Source organism: Alnus glutinosa, chromosome 1, assembly GCF_958979055.1.
Source record: "Alnus glutinosa chromosome 1, dhAlnGlut1.1, whole genome shotgun sequence".
Classification (NCBI taxonomy): domain Eukaryota; kingdom Viridiplantae; phylum Streptophyta; class Magnoliopsida; order Fagales; family Betulaceae; genus Alnus; species Alnus glutinosa.
Genome location: NC_084886.1, coordinates 22,390,752 through 22,418,722, shown reverse-complemented (window position 1 = coordinate 22,418,722; position 27,971 = coordinate 22,390,752). Strand labels below are relative to the sequence as shown.

At 37.2% G+C, this 27,971-nt stretch overlaps 1 protein-coding gene across 1 annotated transcript in view; it reads right to left on the bottom strand.

Moving 5' to 3' along the window:
* The window catches only part of LOC133877138 (mediator of RNA polymerase II transcription subunit 23), a 66,435-nt gene that overhangs the window by 7,380 nt on the left and 31,084 nt on the right, over positions 1-27,971 (bottom strand). The window contains exons 13-18 of the mRNA XM_062315388.1: positions 16,613-16,783; positions 16,375-16,488; positions 16,150-16,275; positions 7,380-7,528; positions 5,028-5,268; positions 4,169-4,943 (exon numbers count right to left, since the gene is read on the bottom strand). Of these exons, the coding sequence (XP_062171372.1) occupies positions 4,169-4,943; positions 5,028-5,268; positions 7,380-7,528; positions 16,150-16,275; positions 16,375-16,488; positions 16,613-16,783 (1,576 nt within the window). The remainder of the gene's footprint in view (positions 1-4,168; positions 4,944-5,027; positions 5,269-7,379; positions 7,529-16,149; positions 16,276-16,374; positions 16,489-16,612; positions 16,784-27,971) is intronic.

Sequence of the window (27,971 nt, the reverse complement as noted above, 5' to 3'; positions counted from 1 at the left end):
CAGTTCATTGAGTCTCTATTAAACCCAATAAGCCATTACAAAATCAAACACATTAAGGTCCCAAATGACTGAAGATATACTCCCTAAATAAAATAAAAGAAGCTGTAGTTTTATATAAGTTAAAAGAAGCTTTAGCATCATCAAGATTGTTCAGAAATGTTAAAGACATATCTAGCCCTCAAGATAATGATAAGTCTAAAGATAACATTAGTTAGTCTAGTGATAAGATTAGTTGCTCAAATTCAAATACTAGATAACTTATAGTTCAGATTTACTAGTGTAACACTTAGATTAGAACTCTTAGTCTCTTCTCTTATCACATTGTAATCTCCTAGTTCTTTGTAACTACTTCTCTATAAATGCAAGAGCCTTAAACCAGTATTGGTAAGGCAGCACAAAGCATAAATTATAGTCTCTAGATTTTATATGGTATCAAAGCCTAACCTCTGTCCCTATAACACCAAGAAGTTCCAACCCAGATCCGTTCCTTGTTTGTTCTTAGGATATAGCACTCTGCACAAAGGTTACAAATGCCTTCACTTACCCACAAATCGTCTATATATTTCCCGAGATGTTGTCTTCACCGAGTCTATCTTTCCATATACTTCTGAATTCTCAAAAGCAACCTCATCTCCAAATTCCAGGCAGCCATTCTCCCTGCCTCTTCTTTCTTATCCATTGGTTACTTCAATTCCACAGCCAATCACGGCATCTATACCTTCTGCTACTCCTTTAATGTCCACTCCTTTGCAGTTCCCTCCAGCCGAATCAGTCACATCTGCCGAGTCTTCCTTTGTTCCTATTATTCCTGAAGATCCATCTCGACCTTCAGCTCCTCTAGAATCAATTCATCCCATAGTCACTCGTGCAAAAAATAACATCCCAAAGCCTCGAGAATTCACAGATGGCAAAGTTCGGTATCCAATTCCGAGAGCCCTCCTTGCCGAGTCCTCCTCCCTTACCACTGAGCCTACTTATCACTCTTCAGCAGTAAAGGATAAAAATTGGAGAGCTGCCATGAACATAGAGTTCAATGCCCTACTACAGAACCAAACTTGGACACTTGTTCCACCTAACTCTGCTACAAACGTTATCGGCTGCAAATGGGTTTTTCGGATAAAAAGGAAAGCTGATGGATCAATCGATTGGTACAAGGCAAGACTAGTTGCTAAGGGTTTTCATCAACAACCTGGAATAGACTATGTTGAAAACTATAGTTTGGTGATCAAACCTACTACGGTACATATTGTTCTCTCTTGCTCTTTCAAATGGATGGCCTATCCATCAGATTGATATACATAATGCATTTTTGCACGGCGACATTTCAGAGGTGGTCTACATGTCTCAGCCACCTGGCTTTGCCCACCCTCAGTATCTCAATCATCTTTGTCAACTACAAAAGGCCCTCTATGGCCTGAAACAAGCACCAAGGGCTTGATTTTCCAAACTTAGTCACAAGCTACTGACACTCGGGTTCAAGGCCTCACAATCGGACACCTCTCTAGTTCTCTACAAATCAGCCACATGCGCTATCCTAGTGTTAATCTATGTAGATGACATCTTGATCCTCTGCAGTCTGTGATCTCTTGTCCACATTAAAACAAGAGTTTGCTGTGAAAGACCTCGGCCTCCTCAATTATTTTCTGGGCATTGAAGTTCTTCCCAGCTCCGATGGCTTCTTGCTGTCTCAGCATAGATATATCCTTGATATTCTCAGCCGGACAAAGATGACAGAAGCAAAACCGATCAATTGTCCTATGGCATCCTCTACACACTTGTCAGCACATGAAGGTGACTTATTTTCTGATCCTACTCTTTTCCGCAGCACAGTAGGTGCACTGCAGTCCCTATGCACCACTAGACTGGACATTTCCTTTTGTGTCAACAAGCTGGCTCAATTCATGCACAACCCCACTGATCTTCACTAGCAGGCCGTGAAAAGACTTCTACGATATCTCAAGCAAACAGTTCACTTTGGACTTCAATTTTATCGCATAGACTCTACTTCTATCCAAGCATACTCCGACCCTAACTAGACCGGAGACCGAGATGATCGTCGCTCAACAGGCGGCTACTGTATTTTCCTTGGCAAAAATCTCATCTCATGGAGTTGTAAAAAACAGCACACAGTGGCACGGTCAAGCACAGAGGCCGAATACAAATCCCTTGCCAACACTACAGCTGAACTCTCCTGGATCCTATCTCTCTGCTCCGAACTTGGACTAAAACTCACACAATCACCAACACTATGGTGTGACAATATTGGAGCAACATACTTAACCTCCAATCCGGTTTTCCATGCTTGCACCAAGCATGTCGAAATAGACTTCCATTTTGCCTTTCTTCATCTACAGCAAAGACCAACTTGCGGATATCTTCACTAAACCATTATCATCCGCCCGGTTTGCCTTTCTTCGGTCCAATCTCAACGTTCTTCCCATACCATTGAGATTGCAGGGGTGTCTTAAAGACATATCTAGCCCTCAAGATAATGATAAGTCTAAAGATAACATTAGTTAGTCTAGTGATAAGATTAGTTGTTCATATTCAAAAACTAGATAACTCAGTTCAATACTAGATAACTTATAGTTCAGATTTACTTCTCAAGTGTAACACTTAGATTAGAACTCTTAGTCTCTTCTCTTATCACATTGTAATCTCCTAGTTCTTTGTAACTACTTCTCTATAAATACAAGAGCCTTAAACCAGTATTTGGTAAGGCAGCACAAAGCATAAATTATAGTCTCTAGATTTTATAAGAAACCAATCTAAAAATGACTGATTGGAAGATACTGACATTAATTGCGCTAATCAGATTAAAACTCAAAGTTACTTAAGTTTGCTTCTTAAGTAAATAGAGACAACAAGGACCGCATGGCTATTCCCTGTCCAAGGACCCTGCTTTGATGGGCCAACATTAGGTAGAGCTAACGAACCTCAGCAGGCCCCAGCCCATGCTTATGTTTCTTGCATCCAACATTCAGAAGAGAACCGCAGGTTCATGCAGTGGAAAATATAAATATAGAAGGGTCATGGGATTGAAATTAAAGCCTAAGACTCTAGGTTCAGAAAAGTCACAGAATCAGTTTCCTTTCTATACCTGAGAAGTTGAAACTTTGAGGGTGAAAAAAAGTCGAGAAATTCAAAGGTTGTATAAGAAGAATTAAAGAGTCGAGCATAAATAAACAGAAGAAGAGACATTGTACCCCAAGATTGGTTGATTAGTCATGACATCCTAGCTTGAAGTGGGTTCAAAAAATCAACCGTATTCAGTTTTTGACAAACATTTGTATGTATTACCATAAAGCAGAGGGTTTAGCAAATATGAGTGGATAAAACTTCATTCATGGAATTTCTAACAAGGGTTTTTGTTTTCTGTTTTTGTTTTTAAACCCACTTTATTACTAGCACCAGAGTAGGTAGTACAAAAATTACTAGCATATTATAGGTAAGCCGTATGTAAAGGAATAAGTTAAAGTATCACAATGAAGACATTCCTTTGTGAGCAGGATCATCAAAAAATGAAATGCAGCATTGTACTTAACATCATTTGTAAACCTCCTGCATAGCATATAGAGTACAATACCAATTGTTCTTAGAAACTACAACCTAGCTACACCATTGACCTCCAATTATCATGAGTTATTTAATGTCAGCCCAATCACCTGGGGTTGACCAAGACAATTATTTGGGCCAAATGCACAATCTTTTCTAGAAAAGCAAGACTTTGGAAACCGCATCACATCTTCTATTCGAATGAATAAATATCTGTATAATGGTCTAAATCTAAGTCTTGAAAAAAAAAAAAAAAAAAAAATAGATGAGATTTGGCCCCATCACATCTATATCTAAAAAATATTGTTTTCTTAAACATGAAAAAATAAAGAAGCCACCGCAATTTCTGGAAATGCTAGGCCCTCCAAAGGTACCATAATAGAGGGTAAGTTATTGAGAGTTGTCATAAAATGGATATCAGGGTATAATATTTTTACCTGCTATTGTTATATTGTTATTAATCTGTTTATACCGTTTTCATAATGGAAATCATGTGAGCCACGTTCTCTAATGATCAATTAAGTGTATATGAAATTCTAATTGGAATGATCTTAGAATCTTATGCAAAATATCTGTGGTCTATCAGTAATAGCCACCATATATTATAGTATACCGATGGCTGTTGAGGTATTGTCTTGAGCAGCCCATGTCGGATCCAACAAAGCATAGCCAACAGCAGAGTCTAGTTCACCCAGTGACCTTGTCCCATCGGAGAGCCACCAACTCTCTTTTATTATACGGGATGCCTCTACATAAAGTTGTGAGTGAAAATCAGGAGGGAGCTGAGCCAGTAGAAGACCACAAGCTTGGATCAATAAGCAAGACAGTTGTTGGCATGTATAACCGCTACGAGATACAATGTTAGAGGTGTTTATTCCTGAAACTGAAGAAGTTGATCTGCCTGCACCCAAGGAATCCGTGCTTCCCCCTGAAGGGGATGTTGGCAATACAGAAGTTTGCCCAACACCATTTGGTGCTCCATTCAGACCATTGCTGGATTGAATTAGTGTCGGTTGTATATTGACAACTATCTGGACCAGTGAAGAAACAATCTGGGATGTGGACACAGGGAGAGAGAGTAATTCTATGACAGCAGTTTCAAGGACCAGCTGAGTATAGGTGCCAGGATCCTGAATTTGATAAAATGCTTTTTGACCCTCAGAAGCATTCGCCAGCCCAGACTGAGATGTTATTGCAGTCTTATTATGTGGAGCACGCACTGTATTACATGAAGGATCTCCCATTGATCCCAATTTTGAGTTGTTATGTAATGGAGGTATAACATTATTCACAAGTCCCAATAAGAGAGTAGCGAAATAGTCCATAGGCGGGCACATGACAGGACTTGATGAACTAATGTGCTGTGGAAATGACTCTGAAAAAGGTATCTGAAACAAATTTGGAGGCCAATAAGATGATGGAGGACAACTTACATTCTGAAGGACCAAAAAGAAAGAAGGAACTATCGTTACCTTGCTGAGATCAAGTACACTCAATACATGGACTATGAGCTTTCCAGGAAGATGACCATAGAAATACGCAAGTATATCACGAACAAATGTAAACCTTAGAGGGTGGTAAGCAAGCAGTTGAGAATACATGACAATAATTCTGTCAGCTGCATCGATGCCATCATTCTCAATAAGTCTATAAACAATTAAGGGGATGACTGGAAGCAAACGTGCTGCAACATCGTCAAAGAACGTGGGATACCTGTGAAGCATATTTCAAGCAATCTCAATCACTATGCAAGCCTCAAAACATATAAAACTGTAGCAAATATATCAATAACAAAACCCTGTAAGATGCACTTAAAATAACACTACACAGATGAGCAGAAATTAAATAATACAAAATAGATTACACCAATAGCTTGAGTGTCATAGTTATTCTACACAAAATATAGGAAAATGAATAGGTACTCAACACCACGCAAACAGGTAGCATCAAGGACCACGATAATTCTTTGAAGAGAAGTAGATCACGATGATGCTTTGGATAGAAGTCTTTGATGCTGTTGTATATCTCTTACCCAAACAAAGAGATTTCAGAAAGCATATACAATTTCAGGTTACTAATTTGACTGGCAGGAAGATGGGAAATAAAAGCAACCATTGTGGTCATCTGTTTTACTGAGAGGCCTTTGTATATGATGATCACAATCTTTGAAGAAACAAAGACTTCTTGTTTTAATACTACAATAAGAGGTACAGTAATTAGAAAACTTCAAAACCCGTAGTCTGATTGGCAGCGATCTAGCACAAAGGTTGAAAAAGAAAACAAATTTGACAGAATAAGGATGAGTTAAAGGAACTACACAGTCAAACGCAACAGAAAACAAGAAAAAACATAACAGTGTTATTTATTAATATGCAAGTTTATTTATTCATAAAAAAGAAAAGTAATATGCAAGTCTATAACTGCGAGTATACCCAACTATATTGGATGGACTTGAGCACAAGTCCTGGGTACTACTAGGGAGACAGCTAAACTATTTAAAATCTCCCCTTTGACTTGCATGTCCTTAAGTACCTATCCTGTGAAGGCATGTCAAACACATACAAATAAACGTTATTGTAACTGGCTAAATATAAACTAACAATTTGCTGGACATGTTAGTTTGGGCCATCATGTGTGGACTTTAGCATCATTTATGTAGATCAAGAAGAAGAAGAAAAAAATTGCATAGACCACAACATTTCGCTCCTCAGTTTTTACATATCTTCATCACAAAACAGAGCAAATAGACCGTGATTTGTAGCCATGGAAACAAGTATTGAGTATTGACATGGCACAAACTGCAACTACCCAAAGCCAAAACAACAAGAAAGTGACTTCATACATGAATAATTTGTAAGACTTGCACACATAGTTCTTTTAAGGTGATAAATTATCTTTTAGATTAGTGAAGTTAATTATAAATTCTTTGTTTTAGCGTATATATCAATAACATTTGTTTGATCAAATTCTTGGACATAATATTTTAGCAAAAGATAATTTTTTTTTATAAGCAAATGCCATTTATTAAAAGGCGCAACCCAAGTACACATGATCTATATAAAAGAAACACCTAGCTAGAAGAAAAAAAAACTCAAGAAAAACAAAAAAAAAAAAAAACCAGAAATACTTGAGTCAAAAGATCTACTAAGCAAAAGGTAAAGAGACCCTCCCTCTTGGTCTAGAATTGGGAGCAAACGATAACACATAATCAGCATTACTTAAATAAGAACGATGCTCTAGTTAAAAGTTAGTCCTATTACTCAATCAAGGGTATTTTAGTCATCACAATTTATAAATTATTAAATGCCTCTAATAGGTCAAATAAGCCACTGTTACAGTTCGAACCCTCTTTTTTAAGTACTTGTAATAAGCTATTCCTAAAGAAGAGTGCATTTGGCCATTAACCTCTTTTCAAATAACCTCTTTTTAGGATTAGATCGTTATGAGCATTGATTCGTCAACTATCAAATACAGAAGGGTGTACTATGTATAATTCCTAAGGAATTATAATATTCATTAGATCTATGAAATTACCCAAAAAAAGAAAAAGAAAAATAAGATCAGGGAATGGACAGTGCCTAGAGCTACTACCCAACCAACCACTCTTTCTCAAAAAACAAACACCTTATAATATGCAAGGAAGTTGACTATTGAAACAAAAGTGCTGCAGTTACTAAGGATGCATTACAACACAATTAATTCCGGCCAAGTTAATTCAATTACAAAAGATTTAGTTTAATTACCAAACTTATAATTACATTTTATAGCCTTGATCTCATCTTATACAGACTTCAACTATTCATCTTAAAATTAACAGATGTCACCTGTCCTTCCATGAGAGATGATTTCCAAGAGCCTTCTGCAACTCAACTCGCTTGAACATTCCATTGATTTGCCAATGCTCTGGTGTTCCACGATTCATACAATATAATTTCACTCTTTGTTGAAGCTCTTGCCTCTCAAGTAGATTAATCTGCAATATATATTGTAAACCATAAGAAAATAAAATAATACAAACAAAACTAATACTGGCAAAATACATGTGCTTTAGTTTATAAAGGATAAAAATCTATGGTTAACTGAGTCAGATTTCTAATCCCCAAACCACCCGTTAGCTTCGAAGAACAAATCATCAACCACTTAACTAAATGAAACTTAAACTCATCATTGATAACTCCCCCATAAAAAGTCTCAGTGAAGCTTTTCAAGCCTTTTAGCCACACCAATCGGAATGGGGAATAGGGACAAATAGGACTTAGGCAAATTGGCAGAGTACTTTTACTGAAGGTCCACCTACTTCCCTTCGACAAATACAACATCTTCCAACCATACAAACATCTTTCCATTTTTTCTACACTGTCGCTCCATATAGATGTAGACAACCCTGAAACCGTTTCGAGACATAAAAAGAGACAACACAGATTGCTGAGTTGTTCACAATTAGCATCTTAAAATATCAAAATATCATATGCAAACAAAAGATGAGACAGTATAAGCCCGTCATTATTTCTCAACCCCACCGAAAAACGTGATAAAAGCCTCCTATCCACTATGGCCAACATCATCCTACTCAAAGCTTCCTTAACAACCACAAATAAAAGAGGAGATAAAGGATCTTCTGTCTCAAGTCATGAGAATTACTAAAGAAACCAGAGGGAACACCATTAATTAGAATGGAGAACCGCACTATAAATATACAATGAGCTATCCGAGCTAACCATTACTCACTAAAACCACTTCACTTCAACAAATACAACAAAAACTCCCAATTCACATGATTGTATGTCTTCTCTAAGTTCAATTTACACAACAAACCTGGGGCTGCTAATCGAATTCAACTATTAATACATTTATTGGCAACAGACCAGATCCAGTACATGTCTCCCCTTGATAAACACATTCTAGGAACTTGAGATGATCTTCTCCAACACCGTTTTCGACAAGTTCGCTATTACCTTAGATATGATTTTATATACACCACCCACTAGACAAATAAGAGAGAAATCATTAACATCCACGGCTCCGACTTTCTTTGGGAAAAGAGAAATAAAAGTTGCATTAATGCTCTTATCAAAGTTCCCTCGACCATGAAGCTCCCTGAAAACTGCCATGATATCCTCTTTAAGGACCTCCCAGCATGTCTGAAAAAAGGCTAATGAGAACCCATCCAGGTCGGGGCCTCATCACCATTCAGTGTTCTCACCACCTCATATACCTCACTCTCCTCAAATTCTCTTTCCAACCAAAAACTCTCATCTACACCAATCGAATTGAAAGAAAGGTCATCCAGCTTTGGCCTCCAACTAAACTATTCTAGGTAAAGTTGAGTATAAAATTGCACTATGTGCTCCCTTATTACTGTATAATTTGAAGATAAAGACCCATTAACAACTACAGAATCCACGGTATTATTTTTTTATTCGAATTTGCCACCCGATGAAGAAACTATGTTTTTATCTCCCTCTCCCTACTTATCAAAAATAAATAAAAATTCTCCCTCCCAACCAAAGAGCCATTGATTTCTACCTCCAGCTCACTGCTTCATAGAGAATCAACCTCTCCAAACCCCTAGAAAATTATTCCTTTCTCAACCTTTCATCCTCAATTAAGGGTCTACCTTCTGCAATGATATCAAGCTCTCGAATACCATCCACTAAATCCTTTTTCTACTTCCCAAAATTGCCAAAGATCTCTTCATTCCATTTTTTTCAAATCCGTTTTGAAATTTTTCAATTTGCATGCAACACAAAACTAGGGGAACCTTGAAAAATTATGACTTCCACCATGCTTTCACTTGATCAACAAAGCCCTCTGACTTCAACCACATATTCTGAACTAAAATACCAACTTCTCCTAATCGAAACCCCACAATCAAACACCAACGGAAAGTGATCCGACAAGAGTCTAGGAAGTCTCCTTTGAACTACATCAAGAAACTGTTCTTCCCAATCAAGAGAGAGTAAGAACCTATCAATTCTAAACCAACATTGATCGTCACAATTGTTGGACCACGTGAATTTTCAACCCACAAGAGAGATGTCCATAAGCCCCTTGTCAAAAACGAAATCTGAAAACTCCATCATACCTGTAGAATGACGGGCATCTATTGATCTCTCACTCGGATATTGAATGGCATTAAAACTCTCCCAATACACCATGGCATTTCCCACTAGCTCATAATCCCAGCCAACTCATCCTAAAGCACTTTCCAGTCATTCTCATTATTTGGAAAATACACACCCCCAAATGCCCACTCAAAATTATCACTGATACTTCTAAAAGAACAATGTAAAATCTCCCTACACAATCCTCAATCTTTTCCACCACCCTCCTATCCCACATTAACAATATCCCTCCAAAAGCCCCTCTCGACCCTAAATAACACCAATCCACGTGTAGACTCCCCCATTAAGTTCTTACAACCTCCCTAGTAACTAGTTTCTTGTAAACAACTGGAATCCACCTTCCAATCCCTACTAAGAACTTTAATTCTCATCCTTTTATCCTTCTTGTTCAGCCCTCTCACATTCCAGGATAGTATCTTCAGCTTCATTAGGCACACAATTGACCCGCCCCTTTCATTTACCTCTGTTAAAATGCCCTCCCTTTAAATCATAATTAATGGAGCAAGCAAACCTCTAAGTGCTCATTTTCCTCTATTATCTAACTTGGAAAAAAATTTAAGAGAGCTAACAAAACCATCCTGGTTCCTACTTGCTTCAGTTGCAATAAAGAAAGCCATCATTTTCTCCTCAAACCCCTCATAGGACAATCCCACCACATGACAAAAATTTCACTCACTGAACCACCCAATCTAAAGATATCGATTCAGGTAGCTCCTACTCATCCATTACAGCAATGGTATTGACAACCAAAAGCTCAATTCCTTTCAACTCTTCTCCCATGTAAGGCACCACATTCTAGAAAAGAAACTTTTTCACCCCCACTGGCAGAGTTCGAACATGATCCATCCCCAACTCGTACCACCTGGACTTCCTGAACCTCCTTACTACCTTCCCCCACTCCCTTCTTCAAGAAAGCAAGTGGTGTCTTAGAAAAACACCCCAAAGAATGCAACCTTTCCCCTTCTCTGAAATCCAAAACCCAATTCAATACCTTTGGATCACCTTCCTTTTCAATCATCTCTTTTGGAGGACTAGCCTTCTCTACCATGATACTCCTTTCCCCCACTTCCCCATACCCATTCATCTGCACATTAGACCCTGCTGAACAAACTCCCACCACCACTTGCGTGCATGAATTGAAACCCAATCTGGAGAAATCGGTTTCCCCCTATCTAATACTCTCAAATCCACTCACTTTACTCCCTTCGGCTCTGTCTGAATAAAACCCAAGAGCTCCTTCAACCACTACCATCTTCGAACTAACGACCAAAGAGGATTCTCGCGACGTATCTCCTTTGACAAGACCTTTCGATCACCCAAAAACTTCATCGAGACCATCTGACACAAGAATTAGCTGCCAACTACCGGCTCCAAACTCGGACTTGAACTCGTCGTGGAACCTAGCGCTCTTGCCTTCACTCTCCACTGGACAGCGGGTTTTGGTTATACCTGACGACAATACACAACAACCTTAGTCGGGCCAAACAAAATATTGCTTAACTTAGCTAAATGTGTCTCCACACCCTCTTTAACAATAGGCTTTAACACATAATGCCCTCGAGGTTAACTATAACTCGAGCTTATTTCGCTCAACTTATTTGGCCCAATGACCCAATGGCCCATATTAATATTACCTTCACCTTCAATCAAAACACCAGAAGCCTTTTCTTCCAGGCACTTAGAATGGCCCTTTGCTGGGCCTTCAATATTCCCGGCCACAACTAAATCTAGACCCATCTCTAATCTACCCAAACATCTATCTACTTCATTTTTAAGAGAAATCAAGATGTCCTTCAACGGCTGAAAATCAAAACCACCTTCCATAATGGTCGTAGTCGTCTTCAAGCTGTCATCGCCAACGTGATTTACAAGCGATGTCCACGCCTCTTTCCTTCCAAACCCTTCAACGTTTGTGTCCTCGAATTGCCCATAATACCCTTGTTCATGGTCTATATTTTTGAAAATGTCCCTTCCCTACCAGAGCATCCACATCCGATTGTTGTCCTTGCTCTACCAACCATGGCATCACCAAGTTAGCACCAAAACCCTCACCATTATGCTCGCAACAACACCTTTCTTCTCAAAATACTTCACCACCCTTCTCATCTGTGAAACATAATTGCCCCACCCACTACCTTCTCGCACTCCAGGATGACAATGAAGCTACGCTGCCCCCTGCACCATATTCAGAACGCTCCAAGAACCTTCCATAACTATTTGCTCACCTCTGTGCAATGTACGCTATGCTACCAACTCGAAGATTCCTAAAAAACTCTGAAGCTCTCTCCTTCAATCAATTCCTACACCTATTCAACAACCAGACCACGCTTGCCTTGCCCAAGATCACCACTTGACAAACTCCTCTTCTCCTCTCAGCAAAACAACCTCTACGGTTCCCAACTTCTAACAAAATCTTATCTTTTTCTATTCAAATATGGGGAGGAACGGGGGGAATTACAACAGGATAAAACACAAAATGGGAGGGCAACCCAAACAACAGCCCCTAACCAACCAGAAGACGGTGCTAAAATCTCAAATCTCAGAAGACTTTGCCTCCATGTAAATATAGCCAAATAACCAATCACTAATAAACGAGAATAAAGAAACTACTAAACCCGATGACACGGTCGGCTGCCATCATAAATTAAGGTTTTCATTTTATTTTATTTTTATAAGCAATAATACAAATCTCATTAAAAGCGTGAGGTGCCCCTAAGTACACAGGAATAAATTAAGGTTTTCATATGAAGGGTAAGACCTATTAAAGGCTTCTCTGATCCTCCAGGCTTTTTTGATCATATTGGAACTTTAACAAAGTCTCTCTCAATTGAATCTTTGCCACCTCCACCATAATAGGCACTCACTTCAACCGTAGAAAGCTATACAGTTTTGTTTCTATGTAACAAGGACAGGAGCGAACTCATTATCTAAAAGTAGTAGGTATAAATGAATTAAAATCAGACATGAACCACCTATTGAGGAGTTGAAAGTTTATTCGAGACAACAACAAAATAAGACCACTCATCCTCCTCCTTGGCAATCATCAACCTTTAATTCAAGTAATCCTACTTTATCTCCCCCTATACATATTAATGATAAGTTGATATTCATATTGCACTATGTAAAAGGGCTTGATCTTGTGCCCAATATCCTATATCTAACTTTATTCATTTCCAATCAAAATATTTTACCTTCTTATCGTACCTATATATCCCAGTTGTCTTTCATGCCTACTACTCAAAATTTACAAGATGTACTTGGTATCTAAAGTGGAGGGAAGTAATGCATGAGGAGATGAAAGCTCTTCAAAAGAATAACATATGGGATCTTGTTCAATAACCTAAAGGAAAAGGAAACTAGAATGCAAATCGGTGTTTACTGCGACGCATAATGTAGATGGTTACATAAAAAGTTATAAAAGGTTAGATTGGTAGCCAATGGCTTTACACAAACGTATGGGATTGATTATGTGGAAATGTTTGCTCCGATAGAAGATGAATTTAATTCGAGTCCTACTTTCTTTCACTGCAAATTTAATTTGTCATCTTCAGCGGTTTGATGTAAAGAATGCATTTTTCTGTAAAGACTGGACTTAGAGGAAGAAGTATACATGGAGACAACTCCTACTCTTGAATTTCCCTCGGCTAATGGTAAAGTATATAGGTTAAAGAAGACGTTATATGGGTTGAAGCAATCTCATAAGACAAGGTTTGAGAGACTTATCATGTTTTCCAGAGATGTGGCTATATGCAGAGTCGAGCACATGATATATTGTTTATTAAGCATTCTCCAAAAAGGAAGGTACATATCTTATTTAATATATAGATGATATTGTATTGCAGAATATGCTAATTGAGAAATTATCTTGCCAATGTGTTCAAAGGACTTGGGAAGTTTTAAGTATATCCTGATTATTGAGGTCGTTAAACGTAGGCAGGGAATATTCATTTTTCAATGAAAGTATGTCCTTGATTTTCTTAAGGAAATAGGAAATGCTTGGTTGTAAGACTATTGATAACCCAATAGAGCATAATAATAAGTTAAAGAATATAATGAAAGTGCTTTAGTGGATAAAGACAGATATCAATTATTCGTTGGTAGACTAATCTATTTATCTAATATTCGTCCAAACATTATCAATGTAGTTAGTGTGGTTAATCATTTTCTTCATTCCCCTTGTGTCTCTCATATGTTAGCAGTTTATCATATTCTTCATTATTCGAATTCTACAGCTAACAAGGGATTGAATGTTTCCTAAACATGATAACTTGCATCTAGAATCTTAAACAGATGCAAATTAGACTCAATCAATTGTGGACTGGAGGTATACTTCAAGATATTTGCATTTTTGTGGGAAGAAATCCAGTGATCCAACGTAGTAAAAAATAATCAGTTGTCACTAAATCTAGTGCAAAGGTGGATTTTAAAGTCATGGTACATGGAGTTTATCAATTATTATGATTAAAAACATTGTTGAAAAACTTGGGTATGACTCCAAAAACCACAGGAAATTGTACGTGATAATAGAGTAGTGATTAACATTTCCCATACTCCGGTCCAACATAATAGAACCAAGTATATTGAAGTTGATAGACAGTTTATCGAGGAAAAATTGCATTCTAACTTAACTCCCCGCGCTGCAAACTATTACCTTTCCAAAGATACTACCGGAAGGCTAGGGAACTCAGGGAAGGTCACTCAGTGAAGTGGAATGCGAGGCTGTTAGCAGATTCCCTGGCAGCTCCGAAGACGCCTATCTGTTTTGCTACAGAGGAAATAGTTGCAGTGCCTCCGGTGAAGAATTCTGCGGGTTCTACGAATAAGGGATTCCTTTAGAAGGGGTTCCTCAACCCTCACCCGGCTGTGATAGCCCCTACCGCGTCTAGGGAGGTCAAGGATGTTGGGATGAAAAGGCTTCACTCCCCCCCGAGTTGTCGCATCATTCCTTCATCCGTAGAGGGCAATGGCTTTTCTCAATCCCAAGAATGGCCTGTCGGGTTTGATCATTATGGGGAGATAGTTGTTTGGGAGAAGGATGATGATTACTGTGTCTTGGGAGGTCAAAGATGTTGGGATGATAGGGCTTCACTCTCCCCCGAGTTGTCGCATCATTCCTTCATCCGTAGAAGGCAATGGCTTTTCTCAATCTCAGGAATGGCCTGTCAGGTTTGATCATTATGGGGAGATAGTTGTTTGGGAGAAGGATGATGAATTTTAGGATGGGTTGCCCTTAGACTGGACGTTGGATGAGGTTCATAGGAGTCTTTGACAATCCTTGATGCCATGGAAGATGAATTCCATCGGGACAAGATGATAGCACGCCAAAAGACCAAAGGAAAGAGGGAGCTTTTGAATTTGAAAAGCTCCATTAATTACGGCGATGTAAGCGCTCCTTCTAAGCGCAGGAAAGGCAATGCTCACATGAAGTAGGGTTTTGTACCTGCTCCTTTTGGGCTTTAGGGTTTTGTTGGGGTGTTTTTTGTAGGTTGGCTTTGGTTGTTTCTGTATATACTCCATGTGTACTTAGGGGCGCTTTATGCTTTTTCTAATAAAACTTTTCTTACTTATCAAAAAAAAGTAAAGCTTTTTCACATAGCTTTAAGCGAGCTCAGTAAGGCCACAACTTGAAGAGGCATGTTGATAGGTTGTATTGTTATTTTATCTTTGGTATTAGACTTTATGATACAACATGGTGTAGTGGTTCACAAATTAAACAAACACACAAATCACAACTCTTCCACAAAACCAAGAAAAATTAAGAATTTGAGGGAAAACTATAGAAAATTCACCTATGGGGAATTTCTAATTGAAAACTGAGAATAAACAACATAACATGTTGGCCAAACCATCCTTATTAGGCTTAAATAGAAAATTGGGTCGCAGCCCTGAAAGGAAAAAATAAAAAAATAACCCCTTCGAGATCTCGGTCAATCGAGATATGAAAATATGTGATTAAACCCTAATGAAACACTCTTGGCATCGACCGAACGCCTCAAGTTTTTGTACTGGAACTTGATGCATCACTCTTAGTCAATCTAGGTTTGACCAAGACATCTAACGAGCTTCCCAAACCAGATTGTTGAACTTCTATTGAGACTCGTTTTGATCTAGTAACGTTGGAATTGAAAAATATTCATGAAATATGGCTTTGTAGCCCTTAGAATAAGCTTTTCAGCGCCACCAAGATTGTCTTCATCCAATATTGGAATCACAAGCTATGGCTGTCACTTTATCATGCTAGAAGGTGCTTCTGTAATGAATTTTTCCTAAGCTAGTATAAACAATACCTTAATGGAGAAGAAATCTTTATTCTAGGTTTTCTCCTAATGATTGCAACTTTCTCTCTCTTTCATCCTCATCCTCGTCTCTTTTCTTCTTCTTTAAATACTGAGCATAAATCAACTCATGCACATAACATTAAAGAGATCATTCACAACACAACAAAGAAATAAAGTTAAAAAGTACATACCACTATGCGCAAAGCATGGGGATCATCATCACGGTCAATAAGTGCTAGGAGTAAAATATCCAAGGGAAGCAACTCATGGGTCCAAACAAAAAATGCAAGGTTTGCACAAGCGTTAAACAAAAGGTCCTGAAAATGAAAAGCTACATGAATTGAATGAAAAAAACATCTTAGTATGCATTACTATAGATAGAAATTTAAAAGAAAACCTCGGCAGAAGCTGTAAACCTGTATTGGAAGTCCATGCTGAAGTTCCATCTGAATATGATGAAGTAGCACATCCACCATTGTGTAAATATTAGATGTAACTTCTTCTGGGGAAAATTCCCTCAAGACACGGGCCTGATCTCCATTCCAAGAGAAGAAATGATTATTCTTTAAGATATTGTACAACAATTTCTTGCGGAGGGGAGAAATGGCATAAATACTATTCAAATAACTTTCAAGGATAATGGGATATTTGTACCAAGTTTGCACTGTTTATATTCTCTGGGTGCCCACGCATTAGCATCCAAGCACCAGCACAAAGATAATTTCGGTGTTGGGGAAAACTATGACTAATGTACGTTGTAGCATACTTAGGATCAGCCGATGGTGAAAGAAGCTGTGTGCATTGGTTAATCACAGTGGTTTCTGCCTGCACAATAAGTGAACATTCTGACTCACTGGCAGAACTCTCAAACTATTAAGTACATAATTTAAAATACAAAGCCAAATATATTCTTCAAGTTTGTCCCGCAAGTTTAGGACTTTAGATGCTTTATAAGTATAGCAATTTGCATCTCCAATAGTTTAAGATCATAATGATTCACTGAAATGTCTATACTCGAGATTTCAAATGGAACTCCAGGGAGGTTAGTTTTGACCTTTTCTCTGGTCTCACTTGCGTTCACATAAATAAATGATGGGAAACTGGGATGAATTTACTGAAGCAGTGTTTCACAATAAAAAGTCAAGAAAACAAAAACATCAATTGATAAAGCTTATCATTGACCTGTCTACCAGAACCAACACCAAAACATCAAACTTTGAATTGGCAGTTTAGAGTAACTCAAATGACAGTTGCAAGTTCTTTTGGGGCAAGTTATAGTTACTAGTACATGCATACACATTTTTTTGTTTACTGATAACCATTTTATAAAAGTTTCCTAGTTTTCAAAAACTTTAGTTAGGAGCATTAGACAACAATCAAACTACATACAGCCATGTTCCCATTAAAATCCATGCATTTTCAGTCACAATCAAACTCCTTGAAAACCTCCATGATGTCCTCTTTCAAAACTTCCTAGCACTTCTGCAAAATAAATAAATAAATAAAATCCATAGAGAATCCGCCAAGGCCCAAAGCCTTGTCACCATTCAGATCTCGCACAACCTCCAACACTTCACTCTCCTCAAAAACTCTATCCAACCAATTTCTCTCATCGGCATTAATGGGAAGGAACGAAAGGCCATCCAATTATGGTCATCAACTAAACTGTTCGGAATACAACCGATTGTAAAATGAGAAATTTATCATGTTTATATTAGAAAAAGCAAGATGTAGCAAATAACAACTGTTAGTTTTATTTATTTGCTATATTCAGTGACAAAAGCTTTTGGTATTTGAGAGTGTTCTTTAAGTATGAAGATAAAAGAGACTCAAGCAGCCAAGCCTGTCCAGACAGCCAGAAGCCGTGTCCGGACAGAACTTCCAGAAACTCTAAAAGATTCTTCCTGTACGGACAGCCAAAAGGCGTGTCCAGACACAACTTCCAAAGATGTTTAAAAGTCTTACCTGTCAGGACAGCTTATGACTGTGTCCGAACAAGACTTCTAGGAAGTTCCTTTTTCTCTATGTCCCAAAAAATGGTAATCCTATCTAGACAGATCTTACAGAAAGATCACTTGTTTTATTGTTTCCAGACATGTTAGTACCCTGTGCTGGACGCCGCCGCTTAGAAATTCGTTCCGGACTTGTATTAGGGTTTCTTAAGCCTATTTAAAAAGGTTTATAGGCAGAAGCTTATTGTGAATTCAACTCTAGAATTCCGTCTGCTAAGAGAAAGTTATAGATTTGTGATGCTGATGTTATATCTCTCTTAGAGTTTTCGATCAACCATCAACCTTAAACAATTGAAGCCAACCGGAATTTTGGTTAAGGGATCAAGAAGAATAACTCTCCAGAGCTTATGGAAGAGAAGCAGACAAGTGGGTCACTTGTTATAATTCAAGAGTTTGACAACTGCAAAGTATTTGTGAGTATGAACATCTTGAAATTCACAATTCTTCGTGATTGAATTGATTTCCTGAGTTTGGTTGCCCTAGAGTGGTTTTTCTATTTGAGTTCAAAGAGTTTCTACTTCGTAACCCAATATCTGTGTCAACTATTTTACTGCTTTACATATTTGGGTAATTCTTTGGTTGTGGTTTTTATTTTTAGTTCCACGTTTTATTTCGTATACATCTATTCTACCCCCTTCTAGGTGTTTGTTGGAGCCTGTCTATTATTTTCAACTAGCTCATAACCCGTGCTATGCACGGGATTCTTCCTTATAATTTAGTTTTATAATAATAATAATAATAAAAATGGAAGAAGAGAAGCGTAGAAAATATAGATAAAAAATGAAAACTGAAAAATACTAATATAATATAATAGGGACAAAAATTTCTTATAAACTGGTTTGTAGGAAATTTTTTACAACTCACATTTAAAAAATACATGATCCTTTAAACATGTGAGAAGCACATGTTATTTTATTAATGCTATTAAAAAAGCATGTACTATTTAAATAACATGTGCTTCTCACATGCCAAATGACACATGTCAATCTTATATGTGGATTGTAAGAAATTTCCTACAAACCGGTTTGTAGGAAATTTATGTCCATATAATAGTGTTATCTTTTTTGCATTACACAAAGTAATAAAAAACTACTCAATAAACATAATACGCTAAAAAAATCATCATACCCCGTACAAAAAACAACCATAGGAAACTCTCTCTCACCATCATTTTCTTGAATTTAGTGTAAAATTTACAAAAGATAAAATAAGCAATTTGAATGAAAAATAATATATTAATTACATTAAAAAAAAAAAAAAAAAAAAGGAGAGGAAACGAAATAAGAGAACCATAGAAAATATAGACAAAGTAAAAAAAAAAAAATACTAATAGAATAAAGTAGAGTTTTCTTTCCCATATGCTTTTCCGGTTCATATGAAACCTTGAAAATCAATATTGTCTATCAATTAAGCACATTAACAATGTGCATTATACAGAGAAAAAAAAAATCAGTGACCAATGTAAATTAAAAAATCATCATACCTCGTACTCAAAACAACAATTAATGTAAACTCTCTCTCTCCATAGTTTCCTTGAATTCAATGTAAAATTTAGAAAAGGAAAAAGAAAAAAAAAAAAAAAAAAAAAAAAAAAAAAAAAAAAAGTAATTTGAACAAAAAAATAATATAAATTAAGAAATAGGGACAAAAAAAATGTAAAGAAGAAACAAAATCATAGAAAATAAAGTAAAAAATAAAATAAAATGTAAAATGATAACCACTAATATAATAGAAAATAACTATTTTTTTTATATACTTTTTCCAGTTCCAAAGAAATTTATAGGTATAGGAAGAAACTAATGTCAGATAGATATTTTTTTAATTAGACCATCATTCTTATATATAGCGTAAAAGAAACTACTACTTCAACAAAAAAAAAAAAAAATAATATAAATTATCAATGCAAAAATAAGGATAGAAAATCAAATCAGAAAAACAGAAACACATAAAAGAAATACAAACATATTATTTACAATTCTATTGAACACAGCCCCAACACACTTGAAAGGTAAACTAAAAAAAGAGAGGCTATAGTAGTATTACAAACAAAAAGGTTTCAAAATAGCAAAAACTTTGCTCTCTTTGCTTTGAGCACCACTCTACAGTAATGTAAACAACATTGCAGTTTTGCATAGACACAAACCATTACTTCTCCATATATTTGAGAAAGCGAGAAATATTAGAGTGACTTTTGACATTTCCTAATGAAAAAAAAAAACTGACGTTTGACTCTTTGAGGTTTAGTTTGTAACGGATATTTAGTGGGAGGGGAAGCGGTGCTGGAGTAAAAGATTTTACTTAAAGGAAGAGAGAGAGGTAGAAATTAGTGAGAATTTAATGCTTTGAGAACCACTCTCCAATAATGTAAACAACATTGCAGTTTTGCATAGCCACAAACCATTACTTCTCCATATATTTATTTGAGAAAGCGAGAGATATTAGAGTGACTTTTGACATTTCCTAACGAAAAAAAAAACTGACGTTTGACTCTTTAAGGTTTAGTTTGTAACGGATATTTAGTGGGAGGGGAAGCGGTGTTGGAGTAAAAGATTTTACTTAAAGGAAGAGAGAGAGGTAGAAATTAGTGAGAATTTGACAACAAAATTAAATGTTTCTATTCATTTTCTATTCAATGGAAGAAATTTGATTAGGAATATTAAACACACCGTTTATTTCACTTGAAATACATGGAGCAGTTCAATTTTACCTCCTTTTTTTTTTTTTTTTTTTCCAGATTTACTTAAAGGAATAGAAAGAGATAGAAATTAGTGAGAATTTAATGACAAAAAAAAAAAAAAAATTGACATTTCTATTCATTTTTTATTCAATATAAGAGAGTTAATTAGTCATATTAAATGCACCGTTTATTTTACTTGAAATACACAGACCGGTTTAGTTTTACTTAAATTACCAATTTTTCACTCAAATGACCGGTTCAATGTTTAGAAAGTATGGATTCATACCACGTGTCCTAATTCTATATCAACTCTAAGTTGGAACTCGGCTTATATATATATATATATATATATATATATATATATATATATATATATATATATATATATATATATATATATATATATATATATATATATATATATATATATATATATATATATATGTTTCAATAAAAATAAAATCCATATAATTTTGAGCATTAAAAAAAAAATATTTCAAATTTAATGCTTAATTAACTCTTTAGTGTTTTAAAAGCATTTATATTCCTTTTGTGCACAATAATCAAATAAAATTTTGCTTTTTTTATTTTCAAAAGCAAAATAACACTTACAAAAAATAAGTGAAAATCGTAAAAATCACATAAAAGAAAAACAAATATCCCATAAAACATTTAAATGAATTAATACATAAGACCCTTATTTTTAGTTTAATTCATATATAAATTAAAACATGTTAAAATATTTGTTCCCATAGGTGTAGTTTATAATGAAAATAAGTATGAAGAAGAAAAATAGCAAGAAGAAAACCACGATTTTAATTATCAAAATATAAAATAGAAAATTAGCAGGAATTTTTTTTTAATGTCGATGTGATACCTATTATATTTCAATCCTATATAATTCTGAACATTTGAAAAAGCAAATGAACAAAAAAAAAAATCTCATAAATATTCAAATGAAGAATTGTTCAACCACAAATTTCACAAACAAAATGGAAACATATTTAGATTTCAACCAAAAATATAAAAATACCAAAGAGTCATACTTATATCATTAATTGAGAGAGAGACGCTACTTGTATCATTAATATAGAGAGAGAGATTAAATAGACCGGTTCAATTTTATTTAAAAGACCGGTTCAGTATTTAAAGGACCGGTTTAGTCACTAAAAAATATGGGTTCATGCCACGTGTCACTATTCTATGTCATTCTAAGGAAGAACTCGGCTTTTATATATATATATGATCTGATTAGTATCAGATCAGGTTCATTCTGTGAAGGATTAAGTTCCTAAGTGTGATCCTAGACTCTTCTTTCTCAAAGATGTCTCTATCTCTTAATTATGTTCCTTCTTTTGATGGATCTAATTATGGTTATTGGAAATCTTGCACGAGATTGTTTCTAAAATTAATAGATGTTTGGTCTATCATTGAATCTGAATGAACAACGCCAAATATAGTGATAGTTGAATGGACTGTTCTTCAAAAACAAACTCGTGTTGCGAATGATAGAGCTATGAATGTCATATACCTAGCACTTTCACCAGCAGAATTCTCAAGAATTTCTCACTATGAAACTGCCCAGGAAGTATGAAACTGCCCAGGAAGCATGGGAGATCTTAAAAACTACATATGAAGGAACAAAATTGGTTAAAACTGCAAAACTTCAAATGCTAGTTTCTCAATTTGAAGGAATCATGATGTTAGAAGATGAGACATTTAATGAGTTTTAAACCAAAATTAGTGATATTCCTAATTCTAAGATTAGTCTTAGAAAGAAAGTTTCAGATGCTAAATTCATTAAGAAAATCTTGATATGCCTTCCTGAAAGTTTCAGAATCAAAGTGACTACTATTGAAGAGAGTAAAGACCTTGGCACAAAGAAAAATGAAGAGCTAGTTGGCTCGCTTCAGACCTATTAATTTTCTTTGCCTCCGCTTAAGAAAAACAAGTTCATTGCTCTCAAGGTTGTTAAAGAAAAATCCAATGAATCCTCTAATGAGGAATTAGCTAATGATGATAGGTTTGCCATGTTTGCTAGGAGTTTTAGGAAGATGATCAACTCGAGTAGAGGAAAGTTTAGGAGCAAGAATGTAAAATTTTCTAAAAAACCTAAGGGAATAATGAATCTAACAAAAAGGATCTACATGATCCCAGATGTCATGAGTGCTCAGGGTATGGTCGTATTCACATTGATTGCGGTAACCTAAAAAAGTCCAAAGGTAGAGCGTTTAATGTTACTTTGAGTGATGAATTAGACAATGATGAAATTGATGAGACTCCTAAAAATGACACAAATTACTTAGCTTTTGTTGTTTCTTATGGCAGTCCTCATGAGTCTGATAACTGTAATTCTCTGAATAATGAATCTGAAGAGGATGATCTTCAAAACACTTACAATAATTTGTTTGAAAAGTTTTCTGAATTAAGACAGCAAAACAGAAAGAATTTGAAAAAGCTTAGTGAATTTGAACTTGAAAGAAGCAAACTGCTTGAAACCTTGAGTGATTCACATGTTATTTGTAATACTCTTGAATCTGAAAATCATGTGTTAATGGCTAAAGTTAAGTCTTTGGAGGATGAACTAGGTGAATCAAAGAATCTTTTGAAAAGATTTTCAAATGATAAGCTTGGTTGATGCGAAGGCCTTCAACTCACCCACAACCCGAGACCAACCCCAACCTTCATGGCTTTCAGGGAGGCAAATAGCCCCTTTTCAACCACCCTCAGCTTAGGCTACCACCTCTAGGAAGCGGCCGGCCTTATTCCCACTCCCTCATACCATTAAGGCCTTAATGGTACGAGGGAAGGACTTCATCAAGTATTTCTGGGAAGATGCGAAGGCCTTAATGGTACGAGGGGGTAGGAATAAGGTCAGCTGCTTCCTAGAGGTGGTGGCCTATGCTGAGGGTGGTCGAAAAGGGGATATTTGGCTCCCTAAAGGCCGTGAAGGTTGGGGTTGGTCTCGGGTTGTGGGGGAGTTGCAGAAGTTGCGTTCTTTTCTTAGTTCAAAGGCTCGGTCGCCGGGTGTTGAGGCGTTTACTTCGGAGGGGATACAAAGAAGGGGGGGGGGGGGGGGGGGGGGGGGGTTCATCCAGTCGTCTGGGTGGGGTTTCTCCAACCTTTGCAGAACTGGTTCGAGGGGAAGCTATCAAGCATCCTGGGCTGCGGGGTGCAGAGTTAGAGCTATGTGGGTTGGACTTGCTTCTGAAGGTGTGGTGTAGGGTTGTAGAAGACGGTAGAATGGCGGTGAATTGCTATGAGTTGGGGCAATCGCACGGGTCGACGGAGGCATTCTCGAACCCATTCTGCATCCATGGTGGCGGCGAGGTTAGGAAGAAGAAGCAGTTAGGGCGTTATCGTTTGTGGAAGAAGCTTCTTGAGTGGATTTGGGCTGCTTTGGACCGGGTTTTTGCTTCCGAGTCTAAGTGTGTTGGGCTGGGTCTGAAGCCCAAAAGAGGGAATCAGGCTAGGACTAAGGCCAGGATGAAGATTTTTTCTGCCGGCCTTGGGTCTTCTTCAGTAGACTTGGTTCCTAGGTCTTTGGCTTTTTCTACTGGTTCAGAACCCAGTTCCATTCCTGCCTTGCTTGAGACGTTGTCGAGGGCTTTCTTGGCCGTCTCCGGGGACTCTGCTCTTTAGCAGTTGGGGTCGATAACTTCAGTGGTGAGTTCTATTGATGCTAGATTATCTCCTTTCCCCCCCCCCCCCCTCCCCCCACAGTCACCAGAGGTATTGTCTTTAGCGCTGACTTCGGTAAGTAATATTTATGTGGGTGTCTCTTCTTCGGCTGGTGCTTGCTCGGTTTTTAACTCCTCCGACGTGCTGCCTTTGCAAGTTCCTCAGTCTTGCCTCACTACTTTCTCAGGGGTGACTGAGTTGGGAAAGAGGTTGTGTTCCTCTTCTCCGATGTTGTCGAACTATAAGCCATTCCAGAAATATTACCGGAAGGCTAGGGAAGCTAGAAAATGGAATATGGATGAGAATCTCTTTGATGAGTCTATGGAAGCTTTGAGGCCAGCTCAAGTTCTGGGGGTTCTATATTTGTTTCTGAGTGATCCAGCCAAGAATATACCTGTTGAGCTTCCAACGCAGGATAAGGGTAAGTCTCCCTCTCCGGTGAGGGATTTTCTTCGGCGGGGTTTTCTCAACCCGAGCCCGGTTGTCACACATAAAGTGTCGGTCGTGTCTGCATTAAGGGAAAGGATTTCAAAGTGAATGGGTTGACCCAATCTCAAAAGTGGCCAGTAGGTTTTGGCCTGTCTAAAGAGGTAGTTGTGTGAGAACAGGGTAGCGAGGATTCGGATGGGGAGCTTGGCAACTCTCCCTTCCCTTTTGGGTGTTTTACCTCCCAATTTGGCTTTGGACTGGGAGTTGGATAGTGATGAGAATTTGGATCCGTCATTGGCTGTTTTGAAAGCCATTGAAGAGGACTTCCATCGGAGAGTTAAGGCAGTGCGTCTTTGATAGTGCTAGTAAATGGCCTAGATTGATAAGTACTTGTGGTGCAATTTTCAAAGAAAGAATGCAACATCTTTGATAGTGCTAGTAAATGGCTTATGGGAGGAGAAAGAACGAATGATAATTGTTATGGTATGTTTGATCTTTCTTCAGATCCACCAATCACTTGTACCAAGGCTGCTATTGACAATGATGAGCTATGCCATCAACGGTTGGGACATCTGAATTGCAATGATCTGGTCAAAATTGCCAACAGAGGAGCAATTATGGACTTGCCTAAAATAGACAGAGTTGAGAAGAGAATCTGTGGACCATGCTAGTTCAGGAAGCAAACTTGCGCATCACCCAAGAAGACTTCATGTATTCTTACTTCCAAAAATCTAGAACTTCTCCATATAAATCTCATGGGTCCCACAAGAAAAGCTAGCTTGGGTGGAAAGAAATATATCTTGGTAATTGTTGATGACTATTCTCGATTTACTTAGGTTCTACTGCTTAGAGAAAAATCAAAAGCATTTGATCAAGCCCAGAATCTGTTCAAGAAAATTCAGAATGAATAAAATTGTTCTATCTTAAGAATATGCAATGATCATGTGACAGAATTTGAAAATTCCACCTTTGAGGACTATTGTGATCAACATGGCATAAAACAAGAATTTCCACCCCCAATTACTCCACAACAAAATGGAGTGGTAGAAAGGAAATCGAGTGATACATGAAATGGCTCATGTTATGATACATGACAAGAATATAGCACAACATTTTTTGAGAGAGCTGTTAATACTGCATGACACATCATCAATAGAGTTTACTTAAGGCATGAGATTGACAAGACTCCATATGAACATGGAGAGAAAAGAAACCTACAGTCAAGAATTTTCGGGTATTCAGTAGCATATGCTATATTCTACGAGACCGAGAAAACTTAGGGACATTCAAAGCCAAAAGTGATGAAGAGATCTTCCTAGACTACTCATCTATAAGCCGTGCCAGCAGAGTATTCAACAAAAGGACTGACACAGTAATGGAATCAATAAATGTTGTGATTGATGATGAAACATCTAGTACATCAAGTGAGGGGGAGCACATCATTCATAATGAAGAGTCAATGGAAAAACAGAGTGCTAAAAAAGATCAAGTAAAGCTTCTTACTCCGAATCAAAAAGATATGCCTACTCCGAATCAAGCAAAGCGATCTACCCCACCTCAAGAAGAGCTGTCTATTGTAAATCTTCTCAATCTTCCCAAAGAACCTTCATCACATGTCAAATTGAATCATCACCAAGAGAATGTTCTAGGAGATCATCATTGGCACAAAATGAATCTTCAAAAACAACTCGGATGAGAATGGCAAAGTGATTCGAAACAAGGCCTGCTTAGTTGCTCAAGGGTACACTCAGATTGAGGGCATGGACTTTGATAAAACTTTTGCACTTGTGGCTCGTCTGGAGTCAATTAGAATTCTACTATCCATAGCATGTCATCTCAGATTCAAGCTTTATCAGATGGATGTAAAAAGTGCATTCTTGAATGGAATTGTTCAAGAAGAAGTGTATGTAGAACAGCCCAAGGGGTTCCAAGATCCTAGTCACCCCGACCATGTGTACAAACTCAAGAAGACTCTGTATGGCCTTAAGAAAGCCCCAAGAGCATGGTATGAGTGACTCACTACTTATCTATTGGAACAAGGTTTCACAAGAGGACATGTTGATCGAACCTTATTCATTCGAATTCAAGGTGAGCACAAACTTATTGCCCAAATTTATGTAGATAATATAATCTTTGGTGCTACAGTTGATTCTCCAGCCCATCAATTTTCAAATAAAATGAAGCAAGAATTTGAGATGAGTATGATTGGTGAGTTGACCTATTTTCTGGGTCTTCAAGTCAAACAGTCACATGAAGGCATCTTCATCTCTCAATCCAAGTATGCAAAAGACTTGGTCAAGCAATTTGTTCTGGACGGAAAAAGTCATGCTTTCGGTTTGGACATGAAAAGTCATGCTCGGACTCCCATGAATACTAGTGTGAAAGTAAGTGCAGATGTAACCGGAAAAAGTGTTGATCAAACTCTTTATTGGAGTATGATTGGGAGTCTTCTTTATCTCACAGCTAGTAGACCTAACATCTCATTCAATGTAGGTGAATGTGCTCGATTTCAGCCTAATCCAAAAGAGTCACATCTCACATCTGTCAAACGAATCAAGTATGTCAATGATGTTGTAAACTATGGCATCTGGTACTCTCAAGACACAAATCTAGTTCTTGCAGGATATTCTGATGTTGACTGAGCAGGCAAATCAGATGATCGAAAAAGCACATCAGGCGACTACTTTTATATTTGGTTTCATGGCTAAATCGAAAACAGTCTTCTTCTTTTTTGATAAATAATGTTATACCATTAAAAAACGCAGAGGGGCGCAACCCTAATGCACAGGAAGTATACAAAAGTGCACCTAAAAAAAAGAAACAGAAGAGTATGAAATTAAAAACTCTACAAAATTAACACGACTCGGGCTATGATGAGCTGAAACCCATACAAATAAAGTATTAAACATGTTTCGACGCAACTCCAACACCGGTGTTTCTACATCTTCAAAGTGCTAAGCATTCCTCTCACACCAAAGAATTGCCCCAGCTACTCAACAAATCCAGCACCTGTACCGGCATAACCTACTCCACCCCAAACAAAATATAAAAAAAGCTTCATATGTCTCGTGCAACATCACAGTGAAGTAAGAGGTGGTCAATAGATTTCCTACTCTTCTTACACATACAGCACCACTCAACCACCACTATATTATGCCTACGCAGATTGTCATGCGTCAAGATCTTTTCTAAGGCTGTTGTCCACACAAAAAAC